This window comes from Arachis ipaensis, chromosome B01 (genome assembly GCF_000816755.2).
Source record: "Arachis ipaensis cultivar K30076 chromosome B01, Araip1.1, whole genome shotgun sequence".
NCBI lineage: Eukaryota > Viridiplantae > Streptophyta > Magnoliopsida > Fabales > Fabaceae > Arachis > Arachis ipaensis.
This window is the reverse complement of record NC_029785.2, coordinates 7,715,949-7,732,210: the sequence shown is the minus strand read 5'-3', so window position 1 is coordinate 7,732,210 and position 16,262 is coordinate 7,715,949. Positions and strand designations below refer to the sequence as shown.

The 16,262-nt window shown below is 35.3% G+C and overlaps 1 protein-coding gene across 1 annotated transcript; it reads right to left on the bottom strand.

Annotated features, from left to right (window-relative positions):
- LOC107645516 lies at positions 1 to 1,503 on the bottom strand. The gene has a single exon (XM_016349565.1). It carries the CDS (start codon positions 1,501 to 1,503, stop codon positions 1 to 3), a length of 1,503 nt encoding a protein of 500 aa, XP_016205051.1.

Below are 16,262 nucleotides of genomic sequence, written 5' to 3'. Positions count from 1 at the left end.
CTATCGACTCTTATCATCCACAATGGTTAAAAAGTACTTGTGTCCATGAATGGAAGGTGTTGATATAGGACCCCAAATGTCAAGATGCAACAAATCAAAACAACTAAGAGATTCAGAAGCACTATATGAAAATGGTAATCGCTTTTGCTTTGCTAAATGGCAAGAGTTACATGGATTTATTTGTTCATTACAATTGATGAAGGGATGAGTTTTATGCATTATTTGAGGTCTATGCTGTGGAATGTGACCTAATCTAGTATGCCATAAGGCATTTATGATATGTGTGTAAGCTGCAGAATTGTCATCAGTAGTGACAGCTGCTGTGAATGTAAGTGATGGGTGCCTGGAAGTGTGTGTGAAATCAGTTTTGTGAGCTGCAGAACAGAAAAATTGCTTATCCAATGTATAGAGACCATCAGCACATTTAGCTACTCCAATCCTCTTCAAAGTAGCTTGGTCCTGTATCTCACATAAGTTGTCATCTATGAGCATTTTGCACTTCAACTTGCTGGTTAATTTTGACACAGAAATTAATTTGAAATCGAAGTTTGGAATGAAAAGCACATTTGAAAGGTATAATTGATTAGAAAACCTTATGGTGCCAATGATGCTACTAGTCGTATGGCTACCATCAGGCATTCTAACAATCATGGGACTGATTTCTTGATATGATTGAAAATCGTCCAAATTAAAAGTGACATGATCAGTTGCCCCTGTGTCTATTACCCAGAGGTGAGATTTAACAGTAACAAAGGTTGAAATGTTGCTACTGTATTTTAAAATGACAGTGTTACCTTGAATCAATGGAGTATTGTTTGTGGTGGATTGAACCTGATTTGTGACTTGAGGTTGTTGCGGAGCCTCCTGTCCTTTGAGAAACTGCAGAATTGCATCCTTTTGGTGTGAAGAGAGTTCATAACTTGTAGAATCACCAACTTCCTTCTGACTGTTGGTTAGGCTGCATTGGCTGAGATCATCAAGTCTCTTCTCAGCAGGTGCTTCAGCAGCAATGTAGTTGACGCTACTGATTTGCCTTTGCCTCAAGTGAGGCGGCAAACCATGCTTTTTATAGCATGTCTCAATAGTGTGGCTGGTCTTGTCACAGAATGTACATTGCACTCTGCTTCCTTGTCCTCTGCCAAGAGCCTGGTGTCTACCTCTCCCTATGCCTCTCCCTCGGTTGCTCTCATTGTTCGACTGCATGGATCTGTTAAAGAAAACCTTGGACTCATTGCATTCATTGAATTGTCGTTCCTGTTGTGTTAACATGGAGAAGGCAGCATCAATATCAGGTGTGGGATTCATCAGCATTAGTTGGGATCTGACATTAGCGTATTGGTCATTCAGTCCTCTTAAAAATCTTGTGGTGCAATCCTCTTGCCTATGCTCTCTGATTATATTCAACCCACATGAGCACACAGAAGTACAATTTACGCAATCAGGAATGGGTCTGAAATTGTTCAAATCCTCCCAAAGAGATTTCATCTTTGTGTAATAAGCCATAACAGTAGCGTCTCCCTATTTCAATTGAAATAGTTCTTCCTGCAATTCTGCCACCCGAAACTTATCACCATGATAATATCTATTTCTCAGTTCCTTCCAAATATCTGAGGCGTTATTATTCCAAATCACGCTTGTTGAAATTTCAGGACTCAATGATAGTGTTATCCATGACACTAAGTAAGTGTTGCATTTCTCCCAAGCTTCAAAAAGCGCATCGTTTTCATTCGGCCTTGTGATTGATCCATCAATGAACTTGAGCTTATTCTTCGACTTCAAGGCCAACAACATGGCTCTGCTCCAAGCACTGTAATTGCTTGCAGTTAAAATAACTGGAATTAGAGGATTACCAAGACTTTCGCTCGGATGGAGAAAGTAAGGGCTTGCCGGATCTTGCCATGAATTGACTGAATTTCTCGCCATCTGAGCTTGAATTGCTGACATTTGTTTCAAGAAATTCGCAATTGATTGAGCATCCATCACATTGGGATTCAACGGTTGAGTGTTATCCATTGCAATTTAGGGATTGAAGAAAATGAGAAGGGGATCTTTCGAGACGAAAGAAATCGGAGCGGTTACCAGGGGGAAAATGAAAGGAAATGAAATTCAAGAACACAATTGGCGAATTCAAGAATCTGTTTGGTTGCCAGATTCAGATCTTCTATTCTTAGTCTCGTTGATCGGAGCGGTTACCTCCCTTCCACGCTCACCGCACCATGTGGAAACGCGTCAAAGAGAGGGTCATGCTCTCATCAAACTCTATCGTGCAAGTCCAAGAACAGAGGGCAATGAGATTGGAGAAGAGAAATCAAGCTTCATCCATGGTGAAGCAAGATGTGAGAGTATGTGATGAGAAAGAGTGAGAGAAAGAAACAGGAATTGAACTCAGAGTGGTGTTGATGTGAAAATACTCAATTGGGAATTTCCCTTATTCAAACATGCTGTTTATATACAAGTTAAAAGGAAAAAAAATAAAAGAATCATTAACTTAACTAATTAGCTATAATCTCTAACTGATTAACTATGCCAGCTGGCATTCCTAATTTCTATTTACAAATGTAGAATGGGTTTTAGCTACCAAGATGCCTATTCAAGTTACACATATTTAAAGGTCAAAAAAAAGTTATTTGATCAAAGTTTTTAATTTTGAGAGTGTTAACTTACAACTCATAAACTATATATAAGTTGATAACACCACAAATTGCTGTATTTGCAATATAATTTTACTATCTAGGAATTAGTAACAACAAGTGATTTGGTTAGTCTAGTTTTATACAATAGAAGTTAAATAATATAGTCCGTGTTAGAAAAAAAAAATTGTAAATTTTTTTTTATATGTTGTACTTGTATCTCTACATTTATTTTGTATTCCAAGTCATTAGTCACTTTTTTTTATTAGAGAGGATTAGTGTTGTATTTTTTGATATCTTCTCTTTGTATTTGAATTGAGTATTTCTACTATTAAATTAATAAATTTACGATAAATAGACATTTTGGATGTAATTAAGACTTGTTTTTAAGTGAAATTTCCACTTTGTATGTCTGTATTAGAAATTTGGTTTGAGGAGTTGAACTATTTGTTAACACATAATTCAAGAGTCGTTCTTGCTACTTGATTTAAACTAATTTGTGAGGTTGAAGAATTTTTTTTTTGTTGACAGAATAAAATATTGTTATTTTAGAAAAAATTATTTTAAATAACAAGCTTAAATATTTTTATAAACACCTTTTGAGATACTTTATATAATTATTCTAAGATCCTTAAAAGACTTTAGATAAGTTAAATGCGAATCTAAGATATCTAGATAGAATTTAAGATAATAATAAAAATGAACCTCTTAACTAAAATAAATAAAAAATATATGAAATATAAAAATTAAGAGTTGCGATATACACTGATCCAGCTAAAATGCTTACATTTAGTTCTCAAAAAACACGAAAATTCCACTATTAAAATAAGTACTAAAACAATACTTTAAATAAATAAAAAATATTAAAAGTCTATCAGAATTTATTATTTTTTACCATCAATATTTAAAAGTATGAGATAAAGTATATTGTTGGATTATTAGATTAAAAAAATTAAGTTGATAACTAAATAATGGCAAAAAACAAGAAATTCTGGTAACTTTAGTACTTCTCTTAAAATACAATGTAAGAGGATGATCTCGAAATAGTTATAGAAATTCGAAAGAACTATAGAAAATTGGTTAATAACTTGATATTACCATTCTAAAGATGTAACATATGCATTCGTAAAAGAGCATTGCTAAATGGCTCCAAAGTTTGAATGTGGTCTCCATTCAATCTTTGTCAACCAACTTGGTCTTCCATTCAATCTCATTGAGGGCTAGTTGTTGTGGAGAGGATTCACGGTGTTTATAATCAACTCCTAAATCACTGCATATTTGGGCAAAGATGCAACCAGTCATAAAAGCATCGTATCCGGCCTCATGTTTGGCTCCAGAATTTGCATATAAATATATGTTATGTTGATTACATCCAAAAATGCAGACAGCTTGGACAGCAAGTGATATAAAATGCAAAAACGAAAGAGAAGGGTAATTTAGAGATTGCTGGAGTCAGATATCAGAAAAGGAAGAAATCAAAAGGAGGACAAAAAGAGAAAATATTTGAGTCATTCATGGAAATTGCCAAAAATATATAACTACAATCACATGCAAATACAAGTTGTACATAAATCCATTGTTTTTACTTTTTTTTTTTCTTTTTCAGGTGATAAAACATAATCTCCACTATCAATAAAATGCGCTTGTAAGATCAGTTTATCTTGAATAGCCTCTCCGAAACTGAAAAATGAACCATGAAACTCTCTCATTGGAAACCGAGAAACGATCATCGGAGGAGGAGGATTTAGTTGCACGAAGTACGAAGAAAGTCAAGATAATTTCAACAAGACAGGGGGATGTCGTGATGGAAGAAGAATCTAATCAAGGAGAACAGTCCAATGTGATGATAGATGGACAGCAGGTCAACCTGGATGTGGAGATGGTGCCTGAAACTGCTATGACCCAACCTGCAAAAGTTTCTTACAGAGATCGCCTATTAGGAGATGGGCTAGATAAATTAAATCCGGAAAACATTGTTGAGATGGTGGCAGAGGACTATCTCTCTGATCATGAAATCGGGGATCTGGGTACAGAGTCTCGGGCTCCCTTCAACCCAAAACCATCAATCGAAGTGACCCTGGAGGAGTATGACGAGTGGTGCAGGCCATGGAAACAGACGCTGATTGTGAAGCCTCTAGGTAAGAGGATTAACCTTCAAACTATGGAAAGATGGATAAACAGAAGATGGGGTAGAAAGGAGGCTATCCGAGTGATGGATCTCGAAGAAGGGTTCTTCCTGGTTCGATTCTCTTCTCAGGAGGATTATGGATATGCCCTTTTCGAAGGACCATGGATGATTGCTGACCATTATCTGTTAGTGCAAAGATGGAGACCATTGTTCATCCCACAGGAAACAGAGGTGCGGAAATTGGCCACTTGGGTGAGAATTCCGAATCTCCTGGCAGAGCTCTACAACAAGCACTTCCTTTGGAAAGTGGGGATGTCCTTGGGAGTCATGCTTCGTGTCGACGAGCTCACCTCAATCCATTCCAGAGGAAAATTTGCACGTATATGTGTGGAAATAGATCTTAGAAGAAAGCTTGTTCCATCATTCACTGCCCTTGGTAAGGATTTTAAATTGGAATACGAGGGACTCCACCAAATTTGTTTCTCTTGTGGAAGATATGGACACAAAATGGACGGGTGTGTTGAATTGGCAAAAGAGACCAAACAAGATGCAGAAAACCATGGTGAAGACTCTAGCCGGAGACACCACGGAGGGGGTGACAACGCCGGAAACCTAAGACAAGGGAAGCAGAGTCAGCAAGAACAAAATGGGAAAGAAAATATGATAGCAAAAAATCAGGGATCAGATATGAAAAATCAAGACGTTGAGAATATTCAGCAGAACCAAATCCCACAAATCAATCAAAATTTGAATATTGAAGGCTTGGAAAACAAGGAAAGTCCCTTTGGACCATGGATGGTGGTTAAAAAACCCCAAAGATGGAATAGACAAAATTCTGGTAAGGCGTTTGAAAAAAAGGAAAGAAATGATTATGTAGGCAGATTTGATGCATTAAAGGAGCAAGAGATAGAAGAGGAAAATGGAGAGCATTTGGAAAGGAATATTCATTCTAATAAGGAAAAGAAAAATGATGCTTACGTAAAAGGAGTGCAATTTTATGCCAGCATGGAAAACCAATAGAGAAACTATAATGCTGCTGCAAAGAATTTTACAATAAGTAAAACCTACAAAGGCAAGAACACTGATAATAGCAAAAGGAATAACCAAAATCAAGCAGGAAGCTCTAAACACAAACAACAACTCAGCACAAACAAATTTCACTTCTGAAGCAAAAAATCAAGTTGATACAGAGAAGCAAGAGAACACTCCAATAGATGCAACAAATAACAGAAGTAAAGAAGGAAGCCACAGTGAATACTGGAAACAATTCAGCAGGTTAGGGAAGAATATCTACAACAGCCATAAAGAGGGCAACGTTATCCCTCTGTTTGGCAATCTTGACCATCACACGAAAAACCTTATAGCCACCGCTATGGGGGGAGGAAGAGTAGAAGGTCAAACAGGAATTATCAAAGACAAACCACCTGAGAGTGAACAGGATACCAGGGTAGAGAACATTGGAGTGACAGATAGTCATATGCATGATGACAACTCTAGAGTCAAAGAGCAAGCTGATGCCGAGGATATTCGGCATATGGAGACTTAATTCTTCTCTTCTCTGTCCAGGGAGTCTCTTCCCTTGTCTTATTTTTATGTTTTCTAGTTTTTTTTTTCTTATGATGAATATTTTAATTTGGAATTGCAGATGAGCCTCTGCAAAGGGGTTCCACTCTATGCTAACTGATTTATATACTAAGTATAAGGCAACGTTTTGCATATTACTTGAGACCCATATTTCAGGGAAGAAAGCAGAGCTGATTATTAAAAAATTTGGGTTTGATAGCTGGTGTGTCAGCGAAGCTGAAGGCTTCTCGGGTGGTATCTGGTGTTTATGGAAGAAAGATCTTTGGAACATCAAACCCATTACTATACATAGACAGCTTATCCACTTGGAGGTTCAATGGAATAGAGAACCTCCTTGGTTCTTCACAGCTATTTATGGGAGCCCTCAAGTAGGAAATCGCAATGCACTATGGGATAAGTTGGAGGACATTGCTAATAGCATATCAGGCCCATGGTGTATAGGAGGGGATTTCAACTCTACTCTTACGATAAATGACACAGGGGGATCCTCCAACCTTTCTCTTGATACTTATAAGTTTCAAAACTGTTCAAATGTTTGCGGGTTGAAAGATTTGGGCTTCTCAGGGCCCCCTTTCACCTGGCAAAGAAGAAATATTAAGAGAGGCTTGACCGTTTTCTCAGCAATATTTCCTTCTCTAATCGTTTTCCTGATGTTGGTGTGAAGCATCTTCCTAAATTAAAATCTGACCATTTACCTATCCTTCTTGACTTTCAGGTAGCTAATGATGATGGGAGGGATAAACCCTTTCGATTCCTTGCACCTTGGATTCTGCATGAAGACTATAATAACTTGGTGAAAGGAAGTTGGAATAAAACTCAAGGGCTTGTTCAAAATGTCAGGAATTTCACAGCCCAAGCAAGGTTATGGAACAAGGACGTCTTTGGACACATCTTTAGAAAAAAGCAACGAATTCTGAACAGATTGGAGGGTATTAATAACAAGTTATCTTTTCACCCTAATCCTTTCTTAGAAAAGCTTCAAAATGATCTCATCAAGGAGTATGAGACCATCTCCATCCAAGAGGAAAGCTATTGGCAACAAATGTCTAGATGTAATAAAATTAACTTTGGTGATAAAAATACTAGATATTTTCATCAGAAGGCTAATGGAAGAAGGAGAAGGAATAAAGTTACTGCACTTAAAGATGAGGAAGGTAACTGGATTGATGATGTTGATGATTTGAAGAAATGGGGAGTGAATTTCTTTAAGGCTCTCTACTCGTCAGACGGGAATAATAAGCCTTACCCTATTAAAAACTGGTTCCCCAAGCTTCATGAAGAAGACTATGCTGAGCTTGCGAAGGAAGCCTCTAGAGAGGAAGTTAAAAATGCTATATTTAACATGGGAAGTTGGAAGGCACCGGGCAGCGACGGAATCCCAGCAAAATTTTTCCAACACTCCTGGGATATAGTAGCGGAATCATTAACCAGCTGGGTCAAGGACATCTTCCAAGACCCGAGGAATATCAGGGAAGTCAATCAAACACTGATTACTATCATACCCAAAAATCCAGCTCCGGAAAATTTTAGCCACTTCAGACCCATTAGTCTCTGTAACGTGTGTTATAAAGTGATCACTAAAATTGTGGCTTCTAGATTTAAAAATTTTATGCCTACTCTTATTGCTAACACTCAATCTAGCTTTGTGCCTGGCAGGGTTAGTGCGGATAATATTCTTGTGGTACAGGAAGTGGTCCATACTATGAGAAGCAAGAACCGAGGCAAAGGATTAATGGCGATAAAAATTTATTTAGAAAAGGCTTATGATAGATTAAACTGGAACTTTGTGGTGGATACTTTAAAGGATGCGGGAATCCCAGAGAACATTATCAACGTTGTTGCTTATTGCATTTCATCCCCAACTATGAATCTCCTATGGAATGGATCACCATTTGAAACGTTCTCTCCTACTAGAGGCGTTAGACAGGGAGACCCTCTTTCCCCCTACCTCTTTGTTTTATGTATTGAAAGATTATCACATATGATTAACAAAGTAGTAGAGAATAGAAAGTGGGAACCTATAATCCTTTCCAGAAACGGACCTAATATTTCTCACCTATGCTTTGCAGATGACTTGGTGCTGTTTGCCAAGGCGAGCTTGCAACAGGTTCGAGTTATTAAGGAGACCCTTCAAATATTCTGTGATAGTTCAGGACAAAAGTTCAACCTTAGCAAGTCGTGTGTCTTCTTTTCAAAGAACGTGAACCACAACATCAAGCAACAACTTAGCCAGGATCTTGGAGTGCCACTCACATCAAATCTAGGAAGATATCTAGGAGTCCCTCTCATTCACGAGAAATGCAACCAGTAACAATTTCAATTTGTGATTGATCGGATTCAATCCAAGCTGTCTTCTTGGAACAAGAGGACTTTATCTCTTGCCGGGAGAACTACGCTCGTCCAATCTGTCCTATCCACTATCCCTAGCTATTGTATGCAAACTATGAAGCTTCCAAAGGTGGTTTGTAATAAGATTGATAAGATTTGTAGGGATTTTCTCTGGGGAAGTAATGAAGAGGAAAAGAAGGTCCACCTTCTAAATTGGGACAAAATTTGTAGGACCAAGGAAGAAGGTGGATTGGGTATTCGAAAAGCTCACGAGACTAACCAGTTATTCCTTATGAAGCTGGCTTGGGGTCTCATTCATAATAAGGACGCCTTGTGGGTTAAAGTCATGAAGGCTAAGTACGGATGTGGGAATGGCAAGGTTCCAAAAGTTCACAAAAAAACTAGCAGTTCGAATGCGTGGCAAGGAATCACTTCTATTTGGGATAAGTTTTGTAATCAGCTCGTTTGGAGAATAGAAGATGGAAATGATATTTCTTTTTGGGAGGATCATTGGGTCCCAGGAATCCCTAAACTACGAGAAGCTGCTATTATGAACCTGGACGAGAACAGAATGGCAGAAAAGGTCAAAGATTATGCGGATGAGCATGGGAATTGGGATTGGGGGAAAATCTCTCATGTTCTGCCTGATGAGCTAATTAGTCATCTTCGCACCCTAAAAGCCCCTAATGCCTCTACAGGGGAGGATTGTGTGAGTTGGGCTCCAGCAGCAGATGGAAATTTTTCTATCAGAACAGCTTATGATGCCTTTTTCAAGGGTAATAGTGAGAACAGTAACATATATAAGCAAGTTTGGAAATTAAAGATTCCCCAGAGATTAAAGTCTTTCAGTTGGCTTTTAACTCATGAAGCTCTTTTAACAAACAGCAAAAGGAAAAGCAGAGGATTAACTGAAGATAGTACCTGCCCCAGATGCCATCAGTTTGAAGAGACGATACTCCACGTTTTGCGGGATTGCCCTTTTATTCGCAAAGTGTGGACTAGTATCATTCCCAGAGATTACCAGGACACCTTTTTCTCTCAATCCTTCCACGACTGGTTGAGAAAAAATCTTCTGGAAGCATCTCCTTCTGTTAATGGGACACCTTGGCCCATAACTTTCACCACCACTTGTAACTTAGCCTGGAAAAGCAGAAACGAGCTTATTTTCAGTGAAGATAGTTTACCAAACACCCAATTCAGTCGCATTGCAGTTAATCTTGCAGATCATTATCACTTTGCCCTAAACCTAACAGAGGTCAGTACCAAAACCTTAAGACTTACCAGAAAGGAATCAATCGGATGGGAACCGCCGGAACAGGGATGGCTTAAACTGAACGTGGACGGCTCGGTGCTCCACCCTGGAAGTAGAGGGGCGTGTGGCGGCATTATCCGAAACTGGGAGGGCCGTGTGGTAGCAGGTTTCAGCATGAAGATTGGAAAGTGTACCATCACTACGGCAGAGATCTGGGGCTTTTATGTTGGCATTAAATTAGCAACGGAGATGAGAATCTCCAAACTTGTAGTTGAGTCTGATTCCAAATGTGCTGTGGAGCTAATTCAAAAGACATCAGTGGAGAAGCACTCTCAATCTACTCTAATTCGAGCTATTAAAGAGCTCCTAGTTGGCTTAGAGAGCGCCGTTGTCCGTCATATCTACCGGGAGGCAAATTTCTGTGCAGATGCTCTTGCTAAGGCAGGGCAAGAACAAGAAGATGGAGTCCATTGCTTCAAGCTCCCGCCTGCCATGGTCGCACATCAAGTGCTTGCTGATAGAAGTGGAATGAAATTCTCCAGAAGCGTTACGCTGTGATCTTTTGTTGTCCTGGGCCTTGGGCCCCGTTATACATAAAAAAAAAATCAATAAAATGCAAACTAGAAATTGTGCATAAACTCCATTTCATAGTATGAGTCAGTGATTTGCTGCCCCATTGAATACATGTGGAGAATAACCTTATATTATGCAGATAACACCATTTTCTAAACCACTTAGACATTACCATTCATGATTTATAGAGATAATGCAGAAATGAACCTCAAATCATTAACTTCAACATTCACCTTCACATGTGCCGGTGAATCAAGATCACTGCCATTGGAACCTACAGAAATCTGTGGAAAATGCAGAGTCCAGTGGTTTTCTTGACCTTTTCATCCTTTCTTGGAGCACATGATTATTGTTGAAGAGTATTTTGGTGTCAACAATGTGCGGAAAGTACTTGTTAATAGAGGTGATAAGCTCTTCAGGAGTCCCATTGTTATCCTTCAAGTGTTTAATTGAGATTAGCTTTGTTTCAAGAACACGTTTAGCCATCCAAAGATGGCAAATTTTATGCTAATAAGACAATAGTTCATAAACGTGTTATCCTTCAAATGTTTAATTGAGGATTAAGCTTTGCTTCAAGAACATGTTTAGCTATCTAAAGATTCTATACTAATACAAGGTCATTTCAAGTTTTCATTTCAAAATTCAGTTAGTTAACATGACCATTGCCTTATAGTCTGGAAAAAGTAATTCGCTTCCAAATATCATTGGCGATTTAGAACACACATCACAATTTTAAGGCAAACAAATTCAATAATATATTTCCCAGAAGTAACTTCAGTTCATCCTTTAAGTCTGTATATACAACCATATGTTGTGAACCAGAATCTTCGCTATTCTACACATACATATGACAGATCTTGAAAGTTTTTTTGATGACCTGAAATTTTCAATGTATAATCAGATTAATTTGTTCTTCTTGACTTTGCTCCTGTAATAACCCATCACGCCATATACTGAATTTGTTTTTCTGCTTCCCTTTCTTGCTCTCTGAATAAATAAGATATTCCTGACATTATACAAGTGCGCAAAATTCTCAAACCATAGAACTATTAAAGTAGTGAAGAATTATGCATGTAGGAAAATCGCCTATTTCAAATAGAGAAATTCTTGAAAGTCAGCAACTTTTAGTATTTTTTGTCATCATTTGACTAGCACAAATACCAAATTGTCAATTTTACTAATTTATATGTGCAAATTCTGAAAAAAACGTGGATATAAATTATATTGATTTATGGGTGCAAACGGTATTGATTTATGTGTGCAAAACTCTAATAAATATAGGTGCAAATTATATACTTCATCTATGTAAAACGTATGTAAATATGAGTGCAAATTATTACTGACTAAGTGCTGGCCAAAAATAATAATATTTGTTGGTAATGTAACATTGATTTTTCAAAAATTAATGTATATCAAAGATTTTTTTATGATCAACAAATCCAAAATTCCTCCAAGTTTGGTTAGTCCCTCAGAACGTTCAATGTCCCAGAAATTTTTTAGTTTCCTATAAACCTAATATTCATATAGCTAGAGCCCTTAATTTATCACCATTGAACCATGCAAGCATCTAATCTATCAAGTGAAGCAGGTGCATGTGTGTCCTTTTAAAGCGGAAAAGAGCATGCAACAACTAGTTCCTTTAACACACAAGATTAGTCGTACAAGAAATTGAAAAAGAAATTGAGTAGAAAACTAAAAGAATTACACCCATTTACCACTAGTTCCTTTTAACACACAAGATTACAAGAATCAATCTCATTATACAACTACAATAATTCGCATCAATCAACCAAGTTTCCATTAATTACGGTAAACCATCAAGGAATTATTCAGTACATAAAACTCAATTACCATTGTATTACTTTCTAAGAGAGAAAATCTCTCGCGAACGAATTTAGAAAATTTTAAAGACTAATTTGACTATTAACTTAAAAGTAATCCATCAAAATTAGCCACAATCAGAAGTTACCGATCAAGACATAGTTACATAACCATAAACCCTAAACCCTAAAATATCTAATGAGTAAAGGATATCTTTTGTTCCTAACATTTATGATTTTTTTAAAAATATCTCTAATATTTAATTTTATTTAAATTTGTCATTAACATTTTTTATTTATTCAATTTTGTTCCTAATGTTTTTTATTTGTAAACTACCTTTGAATGATTTTAATTTTGTCTCTAAAATTTTAAATGGAATTAACGTTTAAAGATAATTTTTATGTAAATAAAAAATATTATGGATAAAATTGAGTGAAATTAAATGTTAGAAATATTTTCGAAAAAAAATTACAGACGTTAAGGACAAAAAGTATACTTATGAAAGATTACCATGAGTTCATAACACGTAGCGGAAGAAAAGAAAGTAATCCTAAAGATCTATTTTGTATTTAAATTTTATTCAAATAAACAATATATAGATCATCTAAATACCTATGTACGCTAATAAAAATCACTTTCTCCTTCGATGGTACGAAGGCGCTATGCGTATCCACATTGAGACCAACCTTTGTTGTCAACTCCTTAACCAATGGACATCTGATCTAAATTGAGAAATCTCTTGCAACTCTTTGCACGCCATAAAATTCTTCTCCAAGAATTAGGCTCACATACATTTATGTGTGTAGAGGTAAAGGAATAAAACTCATGTTATTCTCTTCTATTTCCTCGACTCTTGGCATACATATATATAGTATTGAGATTTGTTACTGATTTTAAATTTGAATCTCAATTCAAATTTGAATCATATCTTATTATTTTAAATTTGAATCTTTCAAATTTATGAATCATATCATAATAATTTGAAACAGAATCAGTTAGGATCTTATCCAAACTTAGAATATAAATTTAGAAATAAAATAACTAATTATTCTCAAATCTCATTTAATATTCTCAATTATCATACTATTATTATATTCTTGGTGCTAGCAAAGAATAAAATAATATTCTATTTGAATTAATATAATTATTTATTTGATCAAATCAAAATAAAAATTAAATAATTCTACAGCAAAGGTTAGAACACTCGTTAGTGTGTGACCCTATAGATTCAATACTAAGGGGGTAATAAATTAGTCGTACTAAATTTACTAATTAAGGTTGGCGACTAGCAACACTCCTCAATAACCCGATAGTATGAAGTAATATATTTTTACTAAGAACCTGAGAAGAACAAAGTATAATTCATTCCATCTTTTTAACTCTTGGTTAACCCTTAGAGTATGGTTTAATTGTCAAACTTTAACTTATTACCATTATTATAATGAACTATAAATGACGTAAGAAACTCATTTCTTCAATCATTCAATCTCCTTGGCCAAGGTTTTATTTAACTCTAACTCTTTACCGAGAGTTGACGGATTCCTTATTGGATAATCATTAATTCTACAAATATTTAAATTATACCCAATATCCATTCAACTAGCACCCTAGGGTATTAGGTGTCCGGAATCAAAATATAATAAATACATTGTTAATTACTATGACAGTCGTAGGGAAAAAAACTATATTACTATGTTCATCTTGAGAATATCCTATTGACAAATATGCGATAATTATAACCATTAGAAATTTTCAAAGTAAGTCAGTTTAATGGTGATATCTCTATATATATATAATTTAATAAAGGAGATCTATTAATTTTCATCCAATGAAGACCATTATATATATATATATATTGATCTTTTCGGATTATTAATGTCATTTTTGATAATCCTATGACCATGAACAATTTAGATTAAATTATAAATATTTATTTCTCAATATTATGATCACTATCACAATGATAAATCTCTAAATTTAATTAAGGACCTTCTTGATTTCAAACCAACAAGGATCAGTGATTGGAGACTGTGGGTTCTGGGACGGGATAGAGTGGGTTTGACACTTTCAATGGAGAAGGGAACTGCGTCAATGGGAAACAGATACATTAGATTAGATGCTTCAAGTCTTGCAATCTGTTAGATTGATAGCAGAAGTGCAAGACAGAGTAGTGTGAAAATTTGATAAGGAAGGCGTTTATTCCACTAACTCATTTGTGCAGGTTATGCAGGAAGAGACTTTGGATGAGGAGCTTTTGAGATATAAATTTACAAAGAAAATTTGGAAAGGACTAGTTCCGCCTCGAGTAGAGCTATTCACTTGGTTTGTCTTGATAGGCCGGGTCAATACAAATGATCGGCTATGTAGGTTGAAAATTCTACAACAGAACGATAATTTGTGCGTGTTGTGTAACAAAGAAGTAGAAAATTTACAACACTTATTTGTTACTTGTGAGTTCTCTTGACAGGTGTGGTGTGCTGGATATCAGAGTTTGGACAGAAGTGGACTGCACCGGATTCCTTGAAAGATCACTTTGAGAGTTGGAGATTGATGCCGCTAAGAAAAGAGTTGCGCAGGAGTTGGATGGTTGGATTTTTCTCAGTTATGTGGAACATTTGGCTACGATGGAATGAGATTATTTTTCAGAGTAAGACAACAGGAGTTTGAGATTGTGTGGCTCAATCATTCTCATGTGCTACGAACTGGTGTAGTCAATAACTCATGTTGTTGATAGCTATGTCGGAGATGACACAGGAGTTATTTGATTGTTTTATTTTTTCCTGTATTATTTTGCTCCATTTCGATGTTGAACTTTTCCTTTCAAAAAAAAATTAAGAACATTGTTATATTAACAATTTAACATTTTAATATAATAATAATAATAAATTATTTGACATATAATTAATTGAACTGTGATCATACTATTTATTCCTAATCCTTTGCCCTTATCTAATTTAATTAACAATCCTTTACCCACGTTTATTTAACAATCTTAGATTTTTTTTTAAACAACCTCCCCTAAACCTTGAACATTTTCACCGTTTAAGATTCAATTAAATCCCACCATCCCTGAACCTCATATATATTAAAAGATTTCCATCACCATCACTTCTATTATAATTACAGTAGTTATGTTCAATCCTTAAGTTTTCAAACGTTAGGTTATCAAACAAAGTTTTGAATCCTAATTTCCCTGTTCTCTCTCTTCACTCACTCATTCACTTTCACCTCTTCCTCTGCTTCTTATAAAAGGACAAGGGGATAATGTAGGTATGAATTATGATATTTGAATATAAATAATATAAGAATATAAATTTTTACTCATTAGCTGGCCCATGAATTTAAGTAATCATTATAATTAAAACTGTTAAAGATTCTTAAATTCTAATTTTCCCTTATTTCCAGTTATTTGAATTTTAAATTCTAATTACGTACAACGTTTAATTATGCGAAAGAGAAAGTTTTAGGGATCAGCATTTTTATTAAAATCTAACTAACATTTAATCATAAAAAAATATGTAATTTCACACTATTAAATATAATTATACCATTAAAAATACTAATGATAATTATTTAATAACTATAAATTATAAAATATGCTAACTCCCTAACACTACTATTATTCAAAAAATTATACAAAATTTTAAATAATCAAACTTAATTTAAAAAAATTAAATTTAAATATCTTTATTAAACCATTTTCAAAATTAACAACACTTTCTCTTCTCATATATATTGAACACTATCTATCTAACGTAACACTTTCAAATTCTGTAGAACAATAGAACTTGAATAAGTACTACGTTTGAATAGATATTCAGCATGAAAAAGATGACAAAATTGTGTGGGGAATTAAAATCTTTCTTTTCTACATAGTATATTAAGTTGCGTTTGTTTTTAAAAATAGGATAAAATAAGACGAATAAAACATAAATAATAGAAATAC